General features: G+C 41.2%; 1 protein-coding gene across 9 annotated transcripts in view; it reads right to left on the minus strand.

Moving 5' to 3' along the window:
• The window catches only part of TPK1 (thiamin pyrophosphokinase 1), a 260,760-nt gene that overhangs the window by 150,442 nt on the left and 88,287 nt on the right, over nt 1-22,031 (minus strand). For all 9 annotated transcript variants that reach the window (XR_013832110.1, XM_079947655.1, XM_079947657.1 and 6 more), the window contains one exon: nt 14,857-14,926. Coding sequence is in view for 5 of the 9 variants with exons in the window: in XM_079947655.1 (XP_079803781.1) it covers nt 14,857-14,926 (70 nt within the window). In the remaining 4 variants the exon portion in view is untranslated. The remainder of the gene's footprint in view (nt 1-14,856; nt 14,927-22,031) is intronic.

Here is a 22,031-nt window from a genome sequence, read left to right on the forward strand (position 1 = left end):
AGCTCATTTTAAAAAGAAATATGAAGATATTAAAGATATTAAAGAATAGTGCCCCATGTAAAATCAACTGCACCAATCAACCCTGCAAATTGAGTGATCCACTCTAAGGCCTACTATGTGATGGTGCATGTAAAACTGTCCTTAATGCTATATATTTTGAAGCAAATGCTTAAAATTAACCCAAGGACTTAATTTTTACCAGTGAAAAAGCTTAAACTACTATTTAATGGAAGATCTCTGTGCTACGAACGCAAATGTTTCACATACTGTACGCTAAAGGAGAGCTCAAGCAGACCAACAGCTCCAGACAGAATGAAATATGTTGTCTGGGCACTAGGCAGTGAACCAAATCAGATCTGATTTACACCCTTGAGTTGGGAAAACGAAAACCCACATTAGATTAACACTTTTTTCCCTTTGCAAAGCTTGTGTGCCCGATGAACTCTCTAAACACTAAAATATTAAATCCCAAAGCATCAGAGACTGTGAAGTCAATACTCTGAAAGTTCTTAAAATGAGCCGTGAATAAGATGCTATAATTTCATGTGCTTTTTTTTTTTTTTAAATAAAGGTAAAATCGCAAGACATCCTTCCTATATGTGCCTGCATTAAGTAGCAGACTCCACTGTGATTTGGAATGAGGTGCTACCCAGCTTGAGAGCCATGGCAATTTTGATGAAAGTTCTCTTAAATATGTCAGGAATGTTATTAAAGTTCCTTGAACTCCTCCAGAGATGCATTATGATTTTATATATGTATGGCAGAGTGCTGACCACTCAATCCCCTTTCTGTCAGAAGCAAGTTGAGAAAGAATAAAAATTACTCTGGACACCCAGGGGTAATTTTATAATAGAATAGGTAATAAAATAATAAATTTGTAGGTGTTTTCAGCTTTCCCGTTTGGTACTGTGTCACACACCACATTTGTACTCGGCTCCTTGCTCATTACTATTTAATCACCACATAATATCTTTCTTTCAGACTTAATTAACCTTTCCAAAAGAAATTCTGACCTTGGGGCCTTTCTGCAGATTTGCAAAGCCATTGGGAATATTAGCAATATTGTTCCATGGGGAAATTTTGCCTCAGATTTAATGAAATGTAGAAGTGTGTAATGAGACACACACTGCTGCTTAATAAACAAGGTTTAAAGCATGTAGCATACAAGCCAAATTAACAGTAACAGTTCAGTTCCAAGCACATTCACTGGAAATAAGGTCTCGTTCATTTCTAATGGAAATCCTTTCCAAGTACGTGGGCATAAGGCTGGAATTGGCGTAAGAGACCTTTTCAAAGGCACAGGAATGCTCTTAGCATTCATGCGCATGGGTAAAGTAATAAGGTATGCAGATGTATTTATGACTCTTTGCAAAAGACAGATATGGATCTGCAAACAGCTTTTATACCCATTTGTGTCAGGCTCCTATCCCTTCTACTACTGCTGTGATTTTGTACTATTTCATGTTTTGTCTTTAATTGCTGGTTGGCTGTAATTAACATCTGACTGATTCATATGGGGAAAGAAAAGCAGTGTTTGGAAACAACATTTGACTGAGGGAAACTCCAGTGAGTTCCTGTGCCTTAGAAACCCACAAGATTCTAATAGTCTTCATATAGACTCTTATACAAGCCCTTTCTGCCCACCCTCCATGATGGACATTTTGCTATTCTATAATAAAAGGGCCATCTAATGGTACAATGGTGTCTAGTTAGTACTGCTGAACCAGGGACGTAGGTGGCGCTGTGGTCTAAACCACTGAGCCTCTTGGGCTTGCCGATCAGGTCGGCGGTTCAAATCCCTGCGATGGGGTGAGCTCTGTCCCAGCTTCTGCCAACCCAGCAGTTCGAAAGCACACCAGTGCAAGTAGAGAAATAGGTACCGCTGTGGTGGGAAGGTAAACAGCGTTTCCATGCGCTCTGCTTTCCGTCATGGTGTTCTGTTGTGCTAGAAGCAGTTTAGTCATGCTGCCCACATAACCCAGAAAGTTGTCTGTGGACAAACGCTGGCTCCCTTGGCCTGAAGTGAGATGAGCGCCGCAACCCCAGAGTCGCCTTTGACTGGACTTAACCATCCAGATGTCCTTTACCACCTCCAGCTAAGACTTAGTTTCTGTATCAAAGTTCCAGAACAGAAAGTTCTTAGAAACTATATTTCCCATAGTGCACACTATGAAAGCTTTACTGAATACATGCATAAAAGTTTGCAGCTTAACTACAAGAAAGAAGATTCCACCTAAACATTAGGAAGAACTTCCTGACAGTAAGAGCTGTTTGACAGTGGAATTTGCTGCCAAGGAGTGTGGTGGAGTCTCCTTCTTTGGAGGTCTTTAAGCAGAGGCTTGACAACCATATGTCAGGAGTGCTCTGATGGTGTTTCCTGCTTGGCAGGGGGTTGGACTCGATGGCCCTTGTGGTCTCTTCCAACTCTATGATTCTAATGTAAGAATAAATATCCAGACATAAGGACCAATTCCTTTACCTGGAAAAATCTGTGGGAAGGAAGCGTCACTTTTTATTGAGCTCTTATTTACCAATTTCAATGTACAACCTTGGTGAGAGATAAAAGTGTCATTTATTTGTTCTAGAGGTTATTTTCAGCAAGGGAATTGCAATATACAACATTTAAAAATGAATAAACCAAAGGAGGGGGAATATATAAAATTGAAATAACAAAATCAGATTAAAAACAAATATTTGCAAAAGGCTTAAAGATAAATTCATTTGTATCTGAATGTGCAAGATGCTGACTTTATTAACAATATATTTAACAGATTTCAAAGCAGATTCTCAAAATGAAGTTATGTGTTTCAATGTAGATTCTTTAAGGTAGAACTAAAATGCTTTTGCTTCTTGCAAAAAGCTGTGCAGAGCTGGGAGAGGAAAAATGGCTGAGGAGAATGGATACATATATACATATATGCAAATGCGCGCACACACATAACCACACACATACCATATTTTTCGCCCCATAGGACGCACCGGCCCATAGGACGCACCTAGGTTTTTTTTTTTGGGGGGGGGAAATAAAGAAATTTTTTTTATCCCCCCCCCCCCCGGTGCGGGGCTGGGGCGGGGGAAGCCCGAGCTTCCCCCAACCCCAGCCCCCAGAACAGGCTGCTATCCTGCAAGCTAGCGTAGAGCTGCGCAAAGCCTGAAGCTTGGGGGGTGCTGAGCTCAGCCCAATCCATCATGGAATTGCCCTCCAACAGCAAAAAGGTGTGTGTGGGGGGGAGGGGGGGAGAGGCTGGGGAGGTGAGCAAGGAAATTCAGCAACTGAACTCAACAGGGATCTGTTAAGCCATTAACAGCCTAGAGGCAACAGAGAGACTTGTATCTTCCCTGTCAGCTTCTCCTCTTCCTGGCCACCCGATGGGCCATGTTTCATCCCAAGCAACAGACCCTCCTGGCAGCAGAACAGGCACTCCTACAGAGATCCCGGGTTTTTCACTGTCCTGCTTTAGGTGGCACATGGGCACAGCAGCTGAGAGTCAGCAGGAGAGGTCCCAGAATCAGTGTGTTATAGCAGTCCAAAGTCACAGGGGCAAAGTCAGAAAACAGCCCAAGGTCCAAATACAGGGCGAGGGGGACCAGCTGGGTGGCAGGGGAACCCCAGTCAGGGAGCGGATGTAAAAATGCTGTGCTAGGGCCATGGGCCCGGAACTGAATGTTTTTAAACCTGAGTCTTCAGAGACCCACCCAGAACATTGTTACAAGGCACAAGTGTTGCTTGCAGGTGTAGTCTATTCACGAGAAGCAGTTTGTTCACGAGTATTCTTTTACTCCTGAGGAGTTCCTTGTTCCTCAGGCTGGTGGCTGACTTAGCCTACACCTTCAGCCTGGATCTTTGCTGCTTCGGGCTCAGTGTTGGCCCCTGGCTACCTCACAACCACTGGACACAGGCTGCTTCAAGTCGTCCTCTAAAGAGGATGCCTCCAGTTTGGACATGACACCCACCAGGTCTGCTGCCTACCCTCACTCCGCTGGGGATCAAGGCAGGTGACAACAGTCATAAGATGCCAGGCTCATCCAGTTCTGCAGCTGCACTGGGGTTCTCCCCCGATTCTGGGTCAGGCGGGATCCTGACAGGAATACATATTAGGATGTGCATCCTGATATAGATGAGTGTGCATTCTTTTGAAACCAACAAGATTCAGAAAAGATAGCATTTGTGCTGGAATGTACAACTGGATGTGAATTTAGGTATGCAGTTCATGTTATTATTATTATTTATTAAATTTATATACCGCCCTTTATCTGAAGATCTTAGGACAGTTCACAAGATAAAAATAAAGAATAAAAGCACAATTTAATACTTAAAACAAAAACAAAACATAACCTCCCTCCCACAAACAGACTTAAAAGACCGAAGAATATTAATCAGCCAAAGCCCAGTTGAAGAGGAATGCTTTGCCTGGGGCCTAAAGATGTATAATGAAGGCGGCATTCCACAAACAGGGGACTGCTGCAGAAAAGGTTCTTTCTTGTGTTGCTGCCCTCCAGACTCTTGTGGAAGAGGACACGAAGAAGGGCCTCAGAAGGTAAATGCAGAGTCCAGGTCTGTCTATATGGGGAGATATTGTCGCCCTAAGCTGTTTAAGGGTTTATAGGTCAAAACCAGCACTTCGGCCTGGAAGCTAATTGGCAGTCTGTGCAGTTTGGCCAGGATTGGTGTAATCAGGGCTTTTTTTCACCCAGAACTGAGTTCTGGCACCTCTTTGGTGTGTTCCGGCACCTCTGTAGCATTATGGCACATTGGCACATCGCTCGGGGCTGTGGGCCAAAGGCGGCCGGCATGGCACTCTTCTGTTTTTAGTGATGGCAGCTGTGGGTGGCACAGCACTTATGTTGTGCAGCAGAGGCTGTGGGCAGCACGGCGACTGGTGCAGTGTGGCAGAGGGCAGTGGCATAAGAAGGTTTTTAGGGGCTATCTCCCCCCCCAAATGCTCAACAACTTTGGGTGGGTGCTCCCCTAAGAAAAGGTCAACAAGTTCCGGCACCTCTTTTTCTAGGGAAAAAAAAGCCCTGGGTATAATATGCTCAAACCATCTTGCCCCAGTGATCAACCTAGCCGCTGAATTCTGCGCTGGCTGAAGTTTCTGAACCGTCTTCAGAGGCAGCCCCACATACAACATGTTCCAGTATTCTAACCTAGAGGTTACCAGAGCATAGACAACACTATAACTAATAACATGCAAGACTTATTTTCCTCAACTATTCTCTCTCAAATCCCCCCCCCCTGCCCAGTTTCTAACATTTTTGGTTTAGGTTTCGTTTTGTTATGTTATGAACATTCTTTATGGAATATTATTACTATAATCAACAGTGCCTCTGAGTAAACTCAGCTGTTTGATGTATCCTTCAGAATTTACAGTGGTGCCCCGCAAGACGAACGCCTCGCAAGACGGAAAACCCGCTAGACGAAAGGGTTTTCCGTTTTGGAGGCGCTTCGCTAAACGAATTTCCCTATGGGCTTGCTTCGCAAGACGAAAATGTCTTGCGAGTTCCTGCGGGGTTTTTCCCCTCCCCCCCTTTTCCTAAGCCCTAAGCTGCTTATCAGCTGATCCGCTGATAAGCCGCTTATCAGCTGATCCGCTGATAAGCCGCTTATCAGCTGATCCGCTAAAAGCCGCTAAACCGCTAATAGCGCTAATCCGCTAAGCTGTCAATGGGCTTGCTTCGCAAGACGAAAAAACTGCTATACGAAGAGCCTCACGGAACGGATTAATTTCGTCTTGCGAGGCACCACTGTATATATGTGCTATGTGATCTGGAAGGGGGGGAACCCTACAAGACTTTGGATCTTCCACCAGTCCTAAAATAAATCGGACATAACTGTTAGCTCTTTGGTTCGGGGCAGCTGATGACTACCAGACTGGAAATAGATAATTTTTGGATTTCTCAATAATTAAAGATGAATGCATTCTTCTGGATTGCTTGTTATATTGCCTTTTAATATCAAGAATCCCACAGTAAATTCTTAGCAAATGTACCTTCCATCTTACCTTCCATAATCTCTTCAAAAATTTATTTCATTTTGAATCTGCATATGTCTAATATGCTCACACAGCTTAACAATTTTGTTGACCTACTGCCTTTAATAAATGTCACTTGATGCCAAGCACTAAGCTTTGCTTAAGTCTGCAGTTTTTAAGCTCAATGATTTGGCAGACATTGGTATTTTTAATGAATACAACTCACTTTGAAGTTACATAAGCTATACCTAATAAAAAGCCAAGAAAAATAGTATCAGATTCTAAAAATTGCTACACTTGAAATAAACACTTGAAATTTCATAATATTTAGTAAAGGGAAACCACATATTCAGAAAACAGCGGGGTGACCTCACTTTCATTTTAATTTAGTAAAAGTTGATCATTGTGATGAACTGGACAGTGTTGGAAGGCCTGAAACGGATCTCTGGAAGTGCACAGATTGTGGTCTCTGGAGTTCAATAGAAGCCACTGAGATAAGAGTCTGTCCCATCTGCAAAACCTTGCTCCTTTATGTGCACATTCCTGCCCGGAGTTCAGCTACTTCATCATCTAAGGGTACTTTTCCAAACGGAGCCTAAGAAACATTAGCAGATCATACATACATAAAGCAGAAAACCTGTTAGCCAACTCATCAACATGATGTGGCAAATAATTTCTTGCTTTGGCAACTGATAGGCATCTTATTGGCCAGAATGGAGCAGAGTATGTGCTAAGACAGACCTCTGGTCTGATCCAGCAGAGTCGTTCTTATGTATTGTGTGTTATTCTATTCAGCATCTACAATTGTCTTTACCTGTTTGACTGTGCACCACCATGAACTTTGGAAAGGGAGCATAAAAATGTAAAAAGAAAAACATCCCACTAATGCATGTTACTGGCAATAATAAAATACATTCTGGGCTTAATGAACATTTATTCAAACATTTATCCGGAAGAAGGTCAGGGTGATTCAGTAAGGGACTTCATAGATGGGTTTCAAACACCAGCACTCGTGCCTTTTAAAGTTATAATAAGGCTCTTTTTAGAAGACACAGAAAGGAGAATTATGTGACAGTAATTGCATTTCTCACAGCCTTCAGCTTTCACAGCCTCCATTTTATAACCAGGAAATCTACAATCAATAACACTGTGCAGTATGTTTCTATTTACCCCACTTATTCTTCTACAGTCAAGAGGGAGTGATAATAAACTAAGTAGAAGTAGGAAGCAAATCATGAGCAGAAAGTTACTTGTTCCCAGAAGCAAGACCATAACAACTGGGTGCTCTTAGTTCTGGTCAAAGAGAAGATTTCCAGCAAGAGAAGCCCCAGGCAAGAGTGACCGAAAACAGAAATTTTACCTCTGTCAGTTTTTGGTCAAGAGCTTTCCCCATGGATGACCTAGTAAGTGGGAAGCAGCACAAACCTATACAGGACTACTCACCAGTAAGCACACTGAATTCAGTAAGTCTTAAGGCTCACCCACAGCCTAGAAAGCACAAGTCCAATAGGTTTTCTTCTCTTGTGCTTTCTAGGTACAGGTCCCAGCAGTTTTGCGTTTGCCCCGCAGCTTTCCTCAGGAAAACATGCTCTTTACTTCTGAATCAGAACAAACAGCAACCTGCAGAGAACCCAATTGCTGTTTACTCCAATTTGGCAGGTAAATTGCAGCTTTTCCTGAGGGGAAGAGGCGGGACAATCAGAAGTATGGATGAGCCCTTACTTACAGATAAGTGGGAATGAGACTGATTTGCTGACAACCATTAGGTAAGAGTATTCGCTAGAATCTAGACTGAATGAAGGTTCCCCAATTATTTTAACACTAATGGGAACACGGAGAGCCCTCATTCCACTGATCAGGTGCACACACATAAAAAACCTGGCTACAACCAACGTTAACATTTTTATACATAGAGTTCTACATCTACTTTGCCTGTTTTTACCACAAGGTACACGTTTCTAAATGTTTCTTACATATTTTCATTCATTTCTTTTGAGCTGAGAGCTGTATTGCAAAATTTGGAGATGTGAAAAATCCAAAGGATAATTACATTTGGATTTTTCACATCTCTAAATTTTGGAGGATAATTACATTCCAATTCATATACTAGACAAGGAGGTGCAAATTAATTCATTTTTCATCCTTAATATTTTCTGAACTGGGAATTGTCATATCAAAGTATGCACACATACAGACACACACTTCAGTCCTCCCAATAAAACAATTGAGGGGGGTTCCTCCCCCCACCCATAGCCATTCAAATGGTATGTGTGCACTGTGTCATGTGATCAATTTTGTGGGGTGGGGCATATCTCCCCTCCAATGTTTTATTCAAGTTGGCACCCCTGATCCCCATTATATATCAATGCTCTGTAATATTAAACAGAATGTGGCAGCCTCTGCTCGTGAGGCGTTATCTGTGTGTGCTCCAAAGCTGCTGTACCCACACAGTTAATTAGTAGTAAATCAAAATGTATTTCTGCACCAAAACATTACGTAATTGTCAGAGAAGGAGGATTTTTCCAGTAAAGCAAGGGGATATTGGCCTGGAGTCAAGAGGAAAGAGTTGCAGCTTCCTAGTTGTGAGCACCACTTCGCCTTCCAAAAGAAATAGTGGGTACCATTTAATAAATAGTATGTGGATATTTGCCTGGTTCAAAAATATCGAAGTAACAGGTCTCTAAATTGGGGGAGAAAATTAAAGAAGAGGAGATTAAGCTGAGGTTTTTTCCCCATCTTCTTTCTTTCTTTCAAAAAATCTAATTAATTTGTCAGTGTTCTCTGAGAAGACAAGACTTTAATAAAACTGCATTGAGAAATGAGAGTGAAGGGGAACATGTTAAAAAAGTAAATTAATAATCTTTTCAGCAGGCTTAGTTTCCTTAAAGGCAAATAACAAAATCTAGCTGGATTTGTTGTACAAAAATTGAACTTTGATGATATAATATAATCCCAAGGTAAGAATGCTTAAAGGGCGAAGTCTATGAAGAGTGAATAATTCTATTCACTTGCGATACAACCATCTAGTTTTTCTTGAATTACCTATTTACATTTATGAGAACTTATTTAACATATAATTGCATTCTTTCCATAGGAGCAGTATTTGTATAGTGTGCATTAATGAGTTTTAAGATAATTATGTTTATTCCATAAGAGTGGTATTTGTATAGTGCGCATTAAATAGTTTGAAAATAAAATGAGCTATCTAAAACATTATTTCCCAGTTGATTCTGTCTGCAGAATGCATAGTTTGTCCCAAAGAAGTGCTGACTACCAGAACAAGATCCAGATACAGGAAAGCAGGTTGTCTCTGTGGCTAGGAAAATGCACAGGGGCTGAGGTCCAAAGGGTTCACAGCACATCATGCACTTCTGGCTCACTTATATGACACACGTGTCAAACTTAAATGGTATCATCAGAGCCCCAAACCTCACCTTTGTGTCTGCTGCTAACCTCACCATGTTATATCACTATATCAGGACATGAGGAACTCTCTCACCCCCGTCAAAACAAAGCTAAGGGCTCTTCCCCCCACCACATTTTTTTAAATCCAGAATTTAAGGGCTCAGAAAGCAAAGATGGTTTGCAGAAAGAAAGAAAAACGAGAGCTTCATTAACGTGTAACTGTGAAATTTTGGATCCCCTCCAAACCAATGTCAAAGTTGTGTGCTTGTTTTGTGCCATTTTGTATCGCAAACCCTGTGTTTTAAAGCTCTCAACAAACTGAGTACAGTAATTGATACTCAAACCCCTGGAGGACACAGGTACTCTCTCAAAAGCCAACATTGTCTGATTCACTTCAAAGCGGTGCCAGACTTTTGCACTGCTTGGAGCCAATCAGCCATTGTCAGATTTTGAGTGCAGTTAGCTACAGTGGCATGAACTAGGAACTCAGTTTTTTAGTATCAATTCCTCATTTTGGGAGCAGGATTTGTGATGCAGAAGGGTTAGAAACTATTGCAAAGTTTGACACAGTTTTGGTGTGAATCAAACAATGTTGGCTTTTGGAGGGATACCTGTGGCCCCCGGTTTGAGTATCAGTTTGGGATGAAGTACCAAACACAGAGTTTGCAGTACAAAAGCAATCACAAAATTGAGACTTCCGGGTTCCGGTTTAGCGCCTCCGGCAATGGCGGAATTCCTCTGATTGGGAGGAACTTGCTCCGTGGAATTCAGGGTCTGGCCGCCACGGCGAAGGCGGAGACCCACTAAAAATCGCAGGCGGGAGAAGCCTGTGAACGTGGGATTCGGCTGGCACCTTTTGCGCCTCCCCTACTCGCGGGGAGACCCGGTTTCGGGGATCCAGAGCGATGTGGGGTGAGCGGTGCGGTGCTTCGAATTGACTGCTTCTTTCACGGAGTGAAGCCGCATTGCTGTTGCCAGAGAGCGCTGACTTTTTCCTGTGGACAATTTGATTCTAAACAACTACCTGTGAGTAGAACGGAAAATTGGATTTTTAAACGTCTTAATTTGGCACCGAAACGGGGAGGTTTCAAACAGGAAGTCCACCTTCCCCTTTTCTAAATAGATTGAAGCAAAGAATTTGCAAGCTAAAGTCTTGGAAAGTCCTATGTAAAGGATTAAACTTCCATCGGCTAAAATCATTAAACCCCCCTTGGAGGTAGGAGAAGAGGGGGAAAATTTTGGATCACGTAAGCCTGCAGGACAGTTAGTTAATTAAGAGAAATACATTGTCTTCATTGTCTCCTTCTGTGTTTAAAAAGGAGTAAAAGTAGCTGAAAATTGAAACTAATTTTACTGCTTGAACTGTGCTTAAAAGGATTGATACAAACAGAAATTGTTTCCCTCTAGAGGGAGCCTTTGAAATTGTTACAAGAGTTGGGCTGGTGGAATCTCCAGCTGCAAGAGAAAACCGTGAGATTGACCTTGGATTGCTTGAGAATGTAGACAGAAGAAGCCTTAGTGATTGCACTATGCAAGATAAGTGAGTCATTGGAAAAGCTCCACAAGAATACGGATGTGATGAATATTAAAATTGATATTTTGGGACAAAAAGCGCCTAATTTGGGACAAAAAGTGAACATCTACACAGAAACTATTCAGGAACTGATACAGGAATCTACTTTGACATGCCAAATGGTGGAGAAAGCGAGGGAGAAAGTTGTGGTTGTTGAACCTAAAGTAATACAAGTGGAGAGGAAGAGAGCCCCAGCCTTACAGAGGCAATTTGATGATTACAAGTTGTTGCCCTCTATGATTGAATTCAGAGAAAGTCAGATTGGAAACCTGCTTGGACTGGAGAAGGAAAGTTGGATAGATCACCTAATGCAGGGATTTACTGACCTTTTGGATCTGGACCTGGGTCAGGAGGAAATTGGAGTTGTGGGGACCTGCAGATTTGGAGGGACTTTGAAACACATCCTGAAATATCTTTTGGATTTTAGTTTTAACCACGGAGATGTGGATGACATGTCGAGAAGGAATAAAAACATTGTTAGGTTGGAGCTCCCCCGAGACCTACTCTTCAGCATCAAAGAAAGGAAATTAAGAACAAGATCAGCAGAAGACAAAGTAAAATGTATGTATAAATACGAAGAAGACTTGCAGAAGGGACCTGGAAAAGAGTTAAGAGCCTCGGACAGAAGATCACCAGGTTGATGGACTATATGGAATTGACGGAAATGACTGGCAGAATCCGAGACCAGGGAGAAGAGGCGGTGGAAGAAGATTGGATAAAGTTTAAAGTTTATTTATAGAAATAGGGTAAAATTAATGAGTGTTAGAAAAATGTTGGAATGAAATTATATGGCCTTAGTAGAAGTGTTATAAGGAGTTAAGCATAAATAATTATTATAGTATTAATGGAAATAAGGTTAAAATAAGTTAAGATATTTATATGACAGAAAATAGTGAAAGATGGAAAGGATTTGCTGAAACAATTTATAGAAGTGGAACACAAAAAGGGAGGTGAGAGGAAGTCGATGAAACAAGGGAATGAAAAATAAGGCATTGAAATGGTATGATGTATGTTTTTAAATTGTTTTTGTTCTGTTTTGTTTAGTTTAATGCGTTAATGTTGCGTGGTGTATTGTTTATATATTGTATTGTATTATTTTTTCTTTCTTTTGTTTTCTTCTTCTTTTTTCTCCTTTTCTTTTTCTTCTTGTTTATAAGGTTTAAAAGTAATAAATATTATTTTTAAAAAAACAAAAGCAATCACAAAATTTTGGCACCAGTTTAAAGGGGGTCCAACATTTCAGAATTACATGTTAATGAAGCTAAAAACAAGAAGCGGGGAGAAGATGGGAGTTATTTGATGTCACATCCACACCACACATTCAAAAAACTCTCATACCCCTTTAAAAGTCATGGCTCCCCCCCCCAAAGAATCCCAGGAACTGTAGTTTGTTAAAGGTGCTTGGAGTTGCAGCTGTTGGAGGTAAACTACAATTCCCAGGTTTCTCTGTGGGAAGCCATGACAACTAAAGTGGTATAAATGTGCTTTAAATGTCTGCTGTGGATGTAACCTAAGTTTAAGCTTTGCCTCCTCTGACAGAGACTTTACCAAACTCACTTCTTATGCACTTCATGCAAATAGGATTGTGTAAGGGAAGGACTGTAATGGAGCTACTTGCATAGGGTGGTTGAACTGCATAAGAACCCTTTAAACCACGAGACTCTGGGGGTGAGGACAATCAGCATTTAGAAAAATTGCTTCAAGCTACTCTGATACCACAGTCTAGAACTCTAATGAATAAATAAGAGGAGGCTCCTGCCAAAATCTATGTTGCCATTCACAATGATAAGGCAGCTTTAAACAAGAGCCCTCTGCCTCTGTCATTATTTGTGGATATTACTGGCCATTCAGTGATGAGCTCCGTTTAAAAGCTGGGTCCGCTTAAGAAATCAGCTGTCACTTCTCCATGCTTTTAGAGGTCGCAATATTACACAGACATTCTGAATTATTAAATGCAGAAGGGGAAAGATTTTTTTCACAGCCACAGTGCTTCTTTTGCACAAATCATTCCCATAATTGCTACACTGAGAGCTATTATGCAAAACACAGTAGCAGAATGATAAGAGCCACGATTCCTTACCTGTATTCTTCTATGAGGATTTAAATACCACTTTAAAGGGTTAGCATAGTATAACAAAATTGGTTAGCAGTTAAGAGCTGGGCTCGGAAGCAACATTCCCACTCATCACCTATGATACCTCCTCCATGTGCCTTAAGCCTGTCAGTTAATGCATCACTATATAAAGATTGAAAGAGAAGGAGTGAAACTATAAGGAAGAAACATACAACTCTGGAGAAAAGGGCAACTTGTCAACCTCACAAGCAATTATGGAAGAGAAAATTACATAAATCCTTTCCCAATTCTAGAAGAAGGTAAAAGGTAAAGGTACCCCTGCCCGTACGGGCCAGTCTTGACAGACTCTGGGGTTGTGCGCCCATCTCACTTAAGAGGCCAGGGGCCAGCGCTGTCCGGAGACACTTCCGGGTCACGTGGCCAGCGTGACATCGCTGCTCTGGCGAGCCAGAGCCGCACACGGAAACGCCGTTTACCTTCCCGCTGGTAAGCGGTCCCTATTTATCTACTTGCACCCGGAGGTGCTTTCGAACTGCTAGGTTGGCAGGCGCTGGGACCGAGCAGCGGGAGCGCACCCCGCCGCAGGGATTCGAACCGCCGACCTTTCGATCGGCAAGTCCTAGGCGCTGAGGCTTTAACCCACAGCGCCACCTGCGTCCCCAATTCTAGAAGAAAGCTCCTTCAAAAACAACCAATTATATATTTGAGGCTTTGTCAGGAAAAAAGCTGGGGTATAAATAAATACATAATAATGATAATAATCTGTGCTTTTAAAAAATTAAGAGTTGTAGTATCGCTTCACTTTTGCTAGGTGAATCTTGATCTTGATATGATTTTATTTGCTTTAATATGCCACAGCATATTAATCTGCCCTGAGATCTTCAGATGTTGAGCTCAAAAATGCTCATAATAATCACAAAAGCATTTTTTAAAACCTCAAACATTGCAATCATTATAATATCAAACACAATGGCATATAAATAAAGCAAACAAGAGCAACAGATTCATCAAAACAATTAATGCAATTCAATAAAGTTACAATAACTCATACTGTTATCAGGATACTTGCTAATCATGTGGAACCTTCCTCTAGACTAGAACATCAAAAATGGATTAGCTGTGCCCCATGGTTATCAAATGCATTGTTTTGCAACACTACAATGGGTGGAAGCCTCTTTCACTGTATATGAACTATAAACACTTACGCAGAACTATACATTAAAAAACCCATTTGGGATGGGCAGGAAGGTTGTTAAGTCAGTGACAGCTGTTGTCAGCTTCAGATGTAGTTGGAGGAAAGGGATTATCTGGAGTCCTCTTACTGAAGTTATAACTTATTGCATTTATCATTGGGCTCTGTTAGCACAGGAAGATCCTCTGGTACAGATTTAACCTACTTCTTGAATCAAAAAGGGAGAGTTACAAAAAATGGCATCCCACATAGAGTTCTTTCACATCATGTGTAGTACAACTTTTCTGTGTTGTGACATCATCACACTGTGTGCTCCATGTCCCTTGCTACACATCACTGAGTGCTGCTGGCAGGACAGGAAAACACACAATGTGACAGCATCACAACAGAGGGTTAGTGATCCAACATGTTACAAGAGAGAACAGAAGGACTTGACAAAGAGATGCCAATTGTTGCAGCAGCAGCAGCCTCATGTTGAACAAGACCTGTGTTTCTGACCCCCCTCCTTGCAAAAAAGAGAGAGGGGGGAAACAACCCGATGGAGCCAAGAGCTTTTAGAAAGCTGCAAATGCAAGTTCATCAGTGCTCTTCATGAAGATAAAAAGGGGGAAATTATCTGCACAGATTATTATGGATGTACCTCTCATGGCTTCCTTCTGTGATATGATACAGACGATTAGCACCTCCATCAGCACATGCTCTCAGAACAGCTGGAAGAAAAGGGAGAAGCTGTCAAGAACCTGACATCATAACCAAGTAACAAATTTATTTACACGGAACTATTTCCTACAGCTGGGACGCAGGTGGCGCTGTGGGTTAAAGCCTCAGCGCCTAGGACTTGCCGATCGAAAGGTCGGCGGTTCGAATCCCTGCGGCGGGGTGTGCTCCCGCTGCTCGGTCCCAGCGCCTGCCAACCTAGCAGTTCGAAAGCACCTCCGGGTGCAAGTAGATAAATAGGGACCGCTTACCAGCGGGAAGGTAAACGGCGTTTCCGTGTGCGGCTCTGGCTTGCCAGAGCAGCGATGTCACGCTGGCCACGTGACCCGGAAGTGTCTCCGGACAGCGCTGGCCCCTGGCCTCTTAAGTGAGATGGGTGCACAAACCCAGAGTCTGTCAAGACTGGCCCGTACGGGCAGGGGTACCTTTACCTTTACCTTTTATTTCCTACAGCACAGCATAGCTCTGTGCCAAAATGACAGAAATACTTATTTCGTTAAACGATGTACGCACTGACCTTCAGCAGGGCTTCCAGGACTGTTTACAAAAACAAGATGAAAAACACAAGTAAAACATAACAACGTGCTTAAAAAGAAAAATAAATTAAAATACAGTCAATATCAGTCAATACAAGGATAATGAACATTGGTGGTAAAAGAAAAAGAATGAGAGAATTACACCACCTGGGTATCACCAGCCATTACTGTAAAGGGAAGCATGGCGCCAGTTAAGGCTGGGCGATGTCAGCTTTTCAACATTGCAATGTATCACCAGCCAAACATCGTGATCTGGCAATATACCACAATGTTGAAACAGAGGAACAAGCTGCATTGGCTAGGAGGCCTCAGCAGTCCTTAAGGCAGAGCCTTCCAAATTGTGTGTCACGACACTTTAGTGTGTCAGCTGCAGTGTGTAGGTTTGTTGCGCCAAGGCTCCCCATGCTCCTCCTGGGCCTGGAAAGGGGTTAGTTTAACCTCTGGTTTGCTAGTAAAAGTGAATTACTGTTTTGCGAAATGATGCATGCCTAAAAAGTGTGTCAAAAACATGAAAAGTTTGGAAAGCTCTGCCTTAAGGCTTTGGCAGTCCTTAAGGCTTTCATTTCCACCTTCAACAGATAATGAAAAGTAATAATTGTCCCTACACGAAACATAGTTAAAATACACATCAAACTTCAAATATTTTATATTAAAAAACAGCACCAGCACAGCTGGGGCCATTTCCTTTTATAAGTTATGAGGTCATCTGAAACATCTTAATTCTTGAAAGCAGCATAATAAAGTCTGATAGATCATATAGGCTGCTCATCCAGGAGAGCCAGAAATTAATTTTTTTTGCTAACTGGATTTCCTCCCATATTTTTGCTCTTAGCACTTTAGTTTCTCTATACTTTAAAAGTTACTTAGCAAGTACGGTAATTATCCAAGGTACTGATCTTTTCCTAGCATGTTAATGATTCACATCAGTATGAACTAGAACCAAAGGTTTTCTCGCTAAATAGAGGCAGTTAACTGATGGGAAAAGGGTCAATAACTGTATTATTTTCATAGCTATGGCTCAAATTGTGCTTGGTTTTCTTATACAGCAAGTATTATAAATAGGAAGTCTTTCACAAATGAGAGCTAGAAAGGGAAAATAACAGAATATAGAAAGTGATTACTTTTGATGCCCTTTAGAACTCCACAGATGAGGCTGCATTATCAATAATGATCTCAGAGTTAGAGTCTTTGGAAACTCAGCAATAATTCATACATGTGTATTATTATTATTTCTTACAATAGTGCTGTAATGTAGGAGTTTGCTGGCCAAGACAGAAGATTGAATAAATACACGTGCCTTGGATGTTATATTGCTTACAATCTTCCATTGGCAATAAATGCTTCCATTGCTTGTTAACATGATTAAGTATCATGGGACGTCAAGAAGCACTTCAAACACTGCATTTTAGCTGTTCTCCCAAGATGCCTTAAGCCAGGGGTTCGCAAAGGGTGTAGGGATGGCAAGTATGGCAGAAAGATTCAAGGACAATCAAAGAACTATTTAAACATTTCAGTGTAGTACAGTATCAAAATATTTTTTAAAAAAATCTGTGGAATATGGATAGATATCTTTTCAAAATGAGACCAAGAACATCAAGTGATACTGAGGACAATCAGAGCTGTCATCCAGAATAGCTGTTTGAACACTGCTGGAGAATAGCAATGGCTGTTCTAAAGTTCTCCATGACATATTGTTGTAAATAGGGATTTTCAACTCTGAAAAATATGAAAGATCAGAAAAGAGAAAGCCTTCTTTGAACTAATGAGGCGATGAGAGTTGTCTCAAATTAGACCTAGATTACCTGGCAAAAGCAAGCTCACCCCTCACACTGAGTTTGTAAGAGGCTTGTTGATTTATATTTTGGGAATAATTCATGTTACTATATCTGCATTGCTTTATACTTTCTAGATGTCCCATGATCATATTATAAAAGTAGTTGCATTCTATGTCTCGCCAGAGTGGTGCATGCTCTAGTTATCTCCCGCTTGGAATACTGCAATGTGCTCTATGTGGGGCTACCTTTGAAGGTGACCCGGAAACTGCAATTAATCCAGAATGCAGCAGCTAGACTGGTGAATGGGAGCGGCTGCCAAGGCCTACATTGAAAGACCTACATTGGCTCCCAGTACAATTCCGAGAACAATTCAAAGTGTTGGTGCTAACCTTGAAAGCCCTAAACGGCCTCGGTCCTGTATACCTGAAGGAGCGTCCCCACCCCCATCGTTCTACCCAGACACTGACATCCAGCACCGAGGGCCTTCTGGCGGTTCCCTCACTGCAAGAAGTGAGGTTACAGGGAACCAGACAGAGGGCCTTCTCGGTAGTGGCGCCTGCCCTGTGGACGCTCTCCTATCAGATGTGAAGGAAATAAGCAGCTATCTTCTCTTTAAAAGACACCTGAAGGCAGCCCTGTTTAGCGAAGTTTTTAATATTTAATGTTCTGTTGTTTTTAACACTCGATTGGAAGCCGTCCAGAGTGGCTGGGAAAACTCAGCCAGATGGGCGGGGTATAAATAATTTATTATTATTATTATTTATCAAGCACTGCTAGGATTTGTTTCTTTTTGTTTTCCAATGTATTTATTATCAATTAAAAAAATAATCAGTGAGGCATTCAGCAATTTTTTATTGTGAAAGTGTGGTCCAGAGAAAAAAGTTTGAGAACTTTAAGTTTAAGTCTTAAGTGCTTAGCTAAAAATACAACAGATCAATGTGAAAAACACGCACCTGCAAACACAAGTATCATATAAGCTTCACTCATCAAGGAACCACGGTTGGCTGTAGATTCCTGTTGAGTGCATATGCCATGGCAAGCTAGCAATACGTGAAATGGTTACCCAACTGCTACTTCATATTCCCAATTAGAAGAGTTCCAGTGTATTACCTTCAAATTCTATTTGTTGCTGCCAGTACCACAATCCTACTTCACAAAAGGGAAAGGCAGCAGCTACCTTGGTTCTCTCCAGCCTAGTTATTGCAAAAATGCAGTAAGACCTGCACCAGTAAGTTCATACTTCCAGGAGAAGAGACTGACCAGCATTGCTCTCCCCAACATTTGCTTTTTGCTGCTGTCAGCCTTCTCTGGAAGAGAGGTGCAGGACTCAACTGTATGTCATCTACTCTCCCCTCTGAACTGTGTTTAAGCCAGACTCCTTGGGCTGCAGCAAAACTGGTACCAGAAACTTTATTCTCGGTTAACTTTCATTTTTGCTTTGTATTTATGTACTTAAGTTTACACTGTGTGTGTGTTTGTAATATTGAATTTATTATGTCTTTGCTAAATTGTTGGTTTTTGTTATTTTGAATTTACTGACATGTTCTGCATTTTTTATGCTTGAATTTCCAATGTCCTATATTCTAGTATTTCAAATGTTTGCTTGAAAGCCACTTTAGGCATTGCTCATTGTGGAAAAGTGGCATATATGTAAAATCAATCAATCAATCAATCAATCAATCGAGGGTTACTCTGTGAGCAGTTAGGCAGTTAGAGACGGGAAGCAGGATAAGTTCTAACTTGGAACCCACTTCAACCTCTCCCCTTAACACCTAACTGTCCTATAGCCAGCAAGCAGTGACAGACACCGATTCTTTGGGTGCTGAGGATAAAATTTGTTCCAGCAGTAAAACTAGAGCCACTAGACACTAATCTAAATTCGTTTACCTAATGTTCCTCCTAAAGTTCCAAGACAGTAAGAGGGAACCCCAATTCAGACACAATTCGGCCTCAAGACAACATGCAGTGGTAAATTTCATGTTGTGTGTTGTGTGAAGAAGTACTTCTGTTAATACTGAAATTTCTACTGTCAGTCAATTCCACTGTGTTCAGATATTTCCAGAAAAAGAATTAAAATTTATAATTACCCCCCCTCTCCTAAGTTCAAAATTTTATAAACTTCTAGCATGCCTGTCTCCCCAGCCTTTTTCCTGAACTCAAAGGTGTCACTTTCCTTCATCTGAACTTTTAGACATTTTATTAAGGAGTTAATTCCTGACCTAACAAAAGACGTATAAGTGCTCTATTGTACATGTAACGAAGTCATTCCAAGAAAACATATAAATCAAATGACAATTTAAAAAGCCAATTGAAAATGTGAATTGCAGATTCATATTTTCCCCCAAGGCAATTATTTAAGTCTGTCAGTGAGATGCAGATGCCTGTGTGCTGACAGCATTTCTGAAGTTTTAAAATTAGGTTGTTTAATAATTCAGTTTGAGTGTGTACAAATGCCAAGTTTTGATCACGGCTTTTTTCCTTCTTCGTTGCCTGCTTCTTTGTTTCCCCCCCAAAGCGGCTTTATTGATTTCTGACAACAGGAAGACAAGCAACTCAGAGTATGATAGAATGCCCCCTGCCAAAAGTGATTTTAATTGCGATTCAGAATTTCCATCACACAGATTTTAAAATTGAAGAAACCTGTCTATGTTGCACTGATGCAACTTGTTAAAAAAAGAGAAAGAGAGAGAAGAAATTAAAGAGGAAAATATCAGAGAAATCAGACATACAGTATTTGGTAGTTCACTGTGAATGTTGTAAAGGAAAAAGTACACTCAGTTCCACTTACTGCAGCTCACCTGCCATTTAAGGTGGCTCACCAGGGGCTTCATAAACTTCCTCTTTTTGCTGTTTTATTGGGACTGTAAAAAAGAGGTGGGCTGCCATATCTCTGGCAGGCTACAATATATGGCTAGTGGGCTTTTCTCAGCTTGAGGGGTCACAATTGATGCAGGCCTGGTTTAAAGTGACGGTGTAAGATCAACTTCTCCTTCAGTAGCCAGTAGTAGTGATAAGTATACAGTTATTTCCTTGGCAGCTGGTTTCTTATATTTCAGAATTTATTCACACAAACCCTCCTTTACAACCATGGCTGCTGGGACACAAAGCAGAGGCTGTGATTCTAAACAGGAGCCCATATTCCATATTGCCTTGAAAGATGCATGCAGCAAACAGACCCGTTTGCATTCTAGGTCAAAACATCACACATATAGAAGTCCTATGTTGGTTTCTACTTCATGGAAATACAAAAATGTGAACAGAAAATGGGAGCAGCAGGACACAAAGGGATGCACTATCTCCACCTACACCACGGTTCCTGACAACTGTGGAGGAAGAAGGTTGGCAGTAGTGGGGAAAGAGACTCCCCCAGTCTGTCTCATGGTCCATTCTGCAGGCTGGCAGAGCCATGACTGTCTGGCTAGCTCCTCTCTTCGCTTGCCCAGCCATGGTGGCAACCTGAAGACAGACTGCAGCATAGCAGGAGCATATACTCCCCCTGCTCCCCCCCTTCAGGCTGTCAAACAAACACACATTTTGCAGGCAGATTACCCGTAAATAGTGTGATCTCGCCACCGCCCCCTAGAAAGGGGGAAGTGAACACTCTTTAAATAGCTCTGGCAGCTTCTCCTACTTTTATTTGTTTTCTTAAATTGAACTAAGAATAACGGGCAAATTGGCAAATCTAGCTTCTGCTGTTGTATGTTTATGCAGTATTCATTTAATAATGCAGACTGCATTAACTCTACTACAAATGATTGAAAGGGACAGTTTCTTATCACCATAGACTACATTTCACTACAAATCTCCTACCCCAGGACTCACCCCTAACTCTATTGTCAATTATGACTTTCTTCCACTGAACTCTCAAAACTCGTAACAAAATCGTATTGTTCCATTTTTCTTAGAAGCAGATTAAAATATTATAATACATAAATCTAACCCAACTGATATTATAACCTGTTTTTCATATGAAGAATTTTAACCTGAAAAGATACCTTAGTTGCAAGAGGCTACTATGCAAACTATGGATAGAAAACAGATACTAGAGCAAGCCGAATATTCTAGCCAGCACAGAATTGTTTTCTAGAATATATTTTCTAATTCACTGACAGGGTACATTCTACTCCATAGTTCACCTCACATATGCCTGTATATTTTTTCCCATCTATGGTCTTTATTGAGCTGGTACGCTCTTGCAGAGCACGTCAAAGTTGGCAATTTCTCCTTTCAGATCTCATTCAGTTCTCATATGCACATAGTTTGTTTCAATGCATGGCAGCGCACCCAGGACACATCATTAGTTTGTGAACGAATATGAGAACTAAATAGGCAGAACATGGAAAAAAGAACAGGTATATAAATAAAAAGGAAGGAAAGTAAAACGGGCAACTGGAGAAATACAAAGGAAGAGAACGTGCTTGAAATTGTCAACTTCCTCTTTAGAATAAATTAGCAGAATGCCTGTCACTACAACAGGCAAAATGTTCGTGAAAGTAAGGGACCTCATGTACGTGCCACTAACCCTTAAGAACCAGCGTCACCTTATCTGCACGGCTCTGTTTCAAGATTTGGTTCTTTGTCACATACAAGTGTGACAGAATCTTGGTAACAAGAGACAAAATTCAAACATTGCACAAATGTAAAAAACAAAACAAAATCCTGTGTCAAGGAATGAAATGTAATAGGAAGGCTTTCTATATTTTACATATACGGAGGAATATTCCAGGATCAATTTAGATTGCTTATGGTCTTGGTCATTCTGGCTTTGTCATGAACCTCCTGACTTG

This window comes from Podarcis cretensis (genome assembly GCF_951804945.1).
Source record: "Podarcis cretensis genome assembly, chromosome: 12".
In the NCBI taxonomy this organism is placed as follows: Eukaryota; Metazoa; Chordata; class Lepidosauria; order Squamata; family Lacertidae; genus Podarcis; species Podarcis cretensis.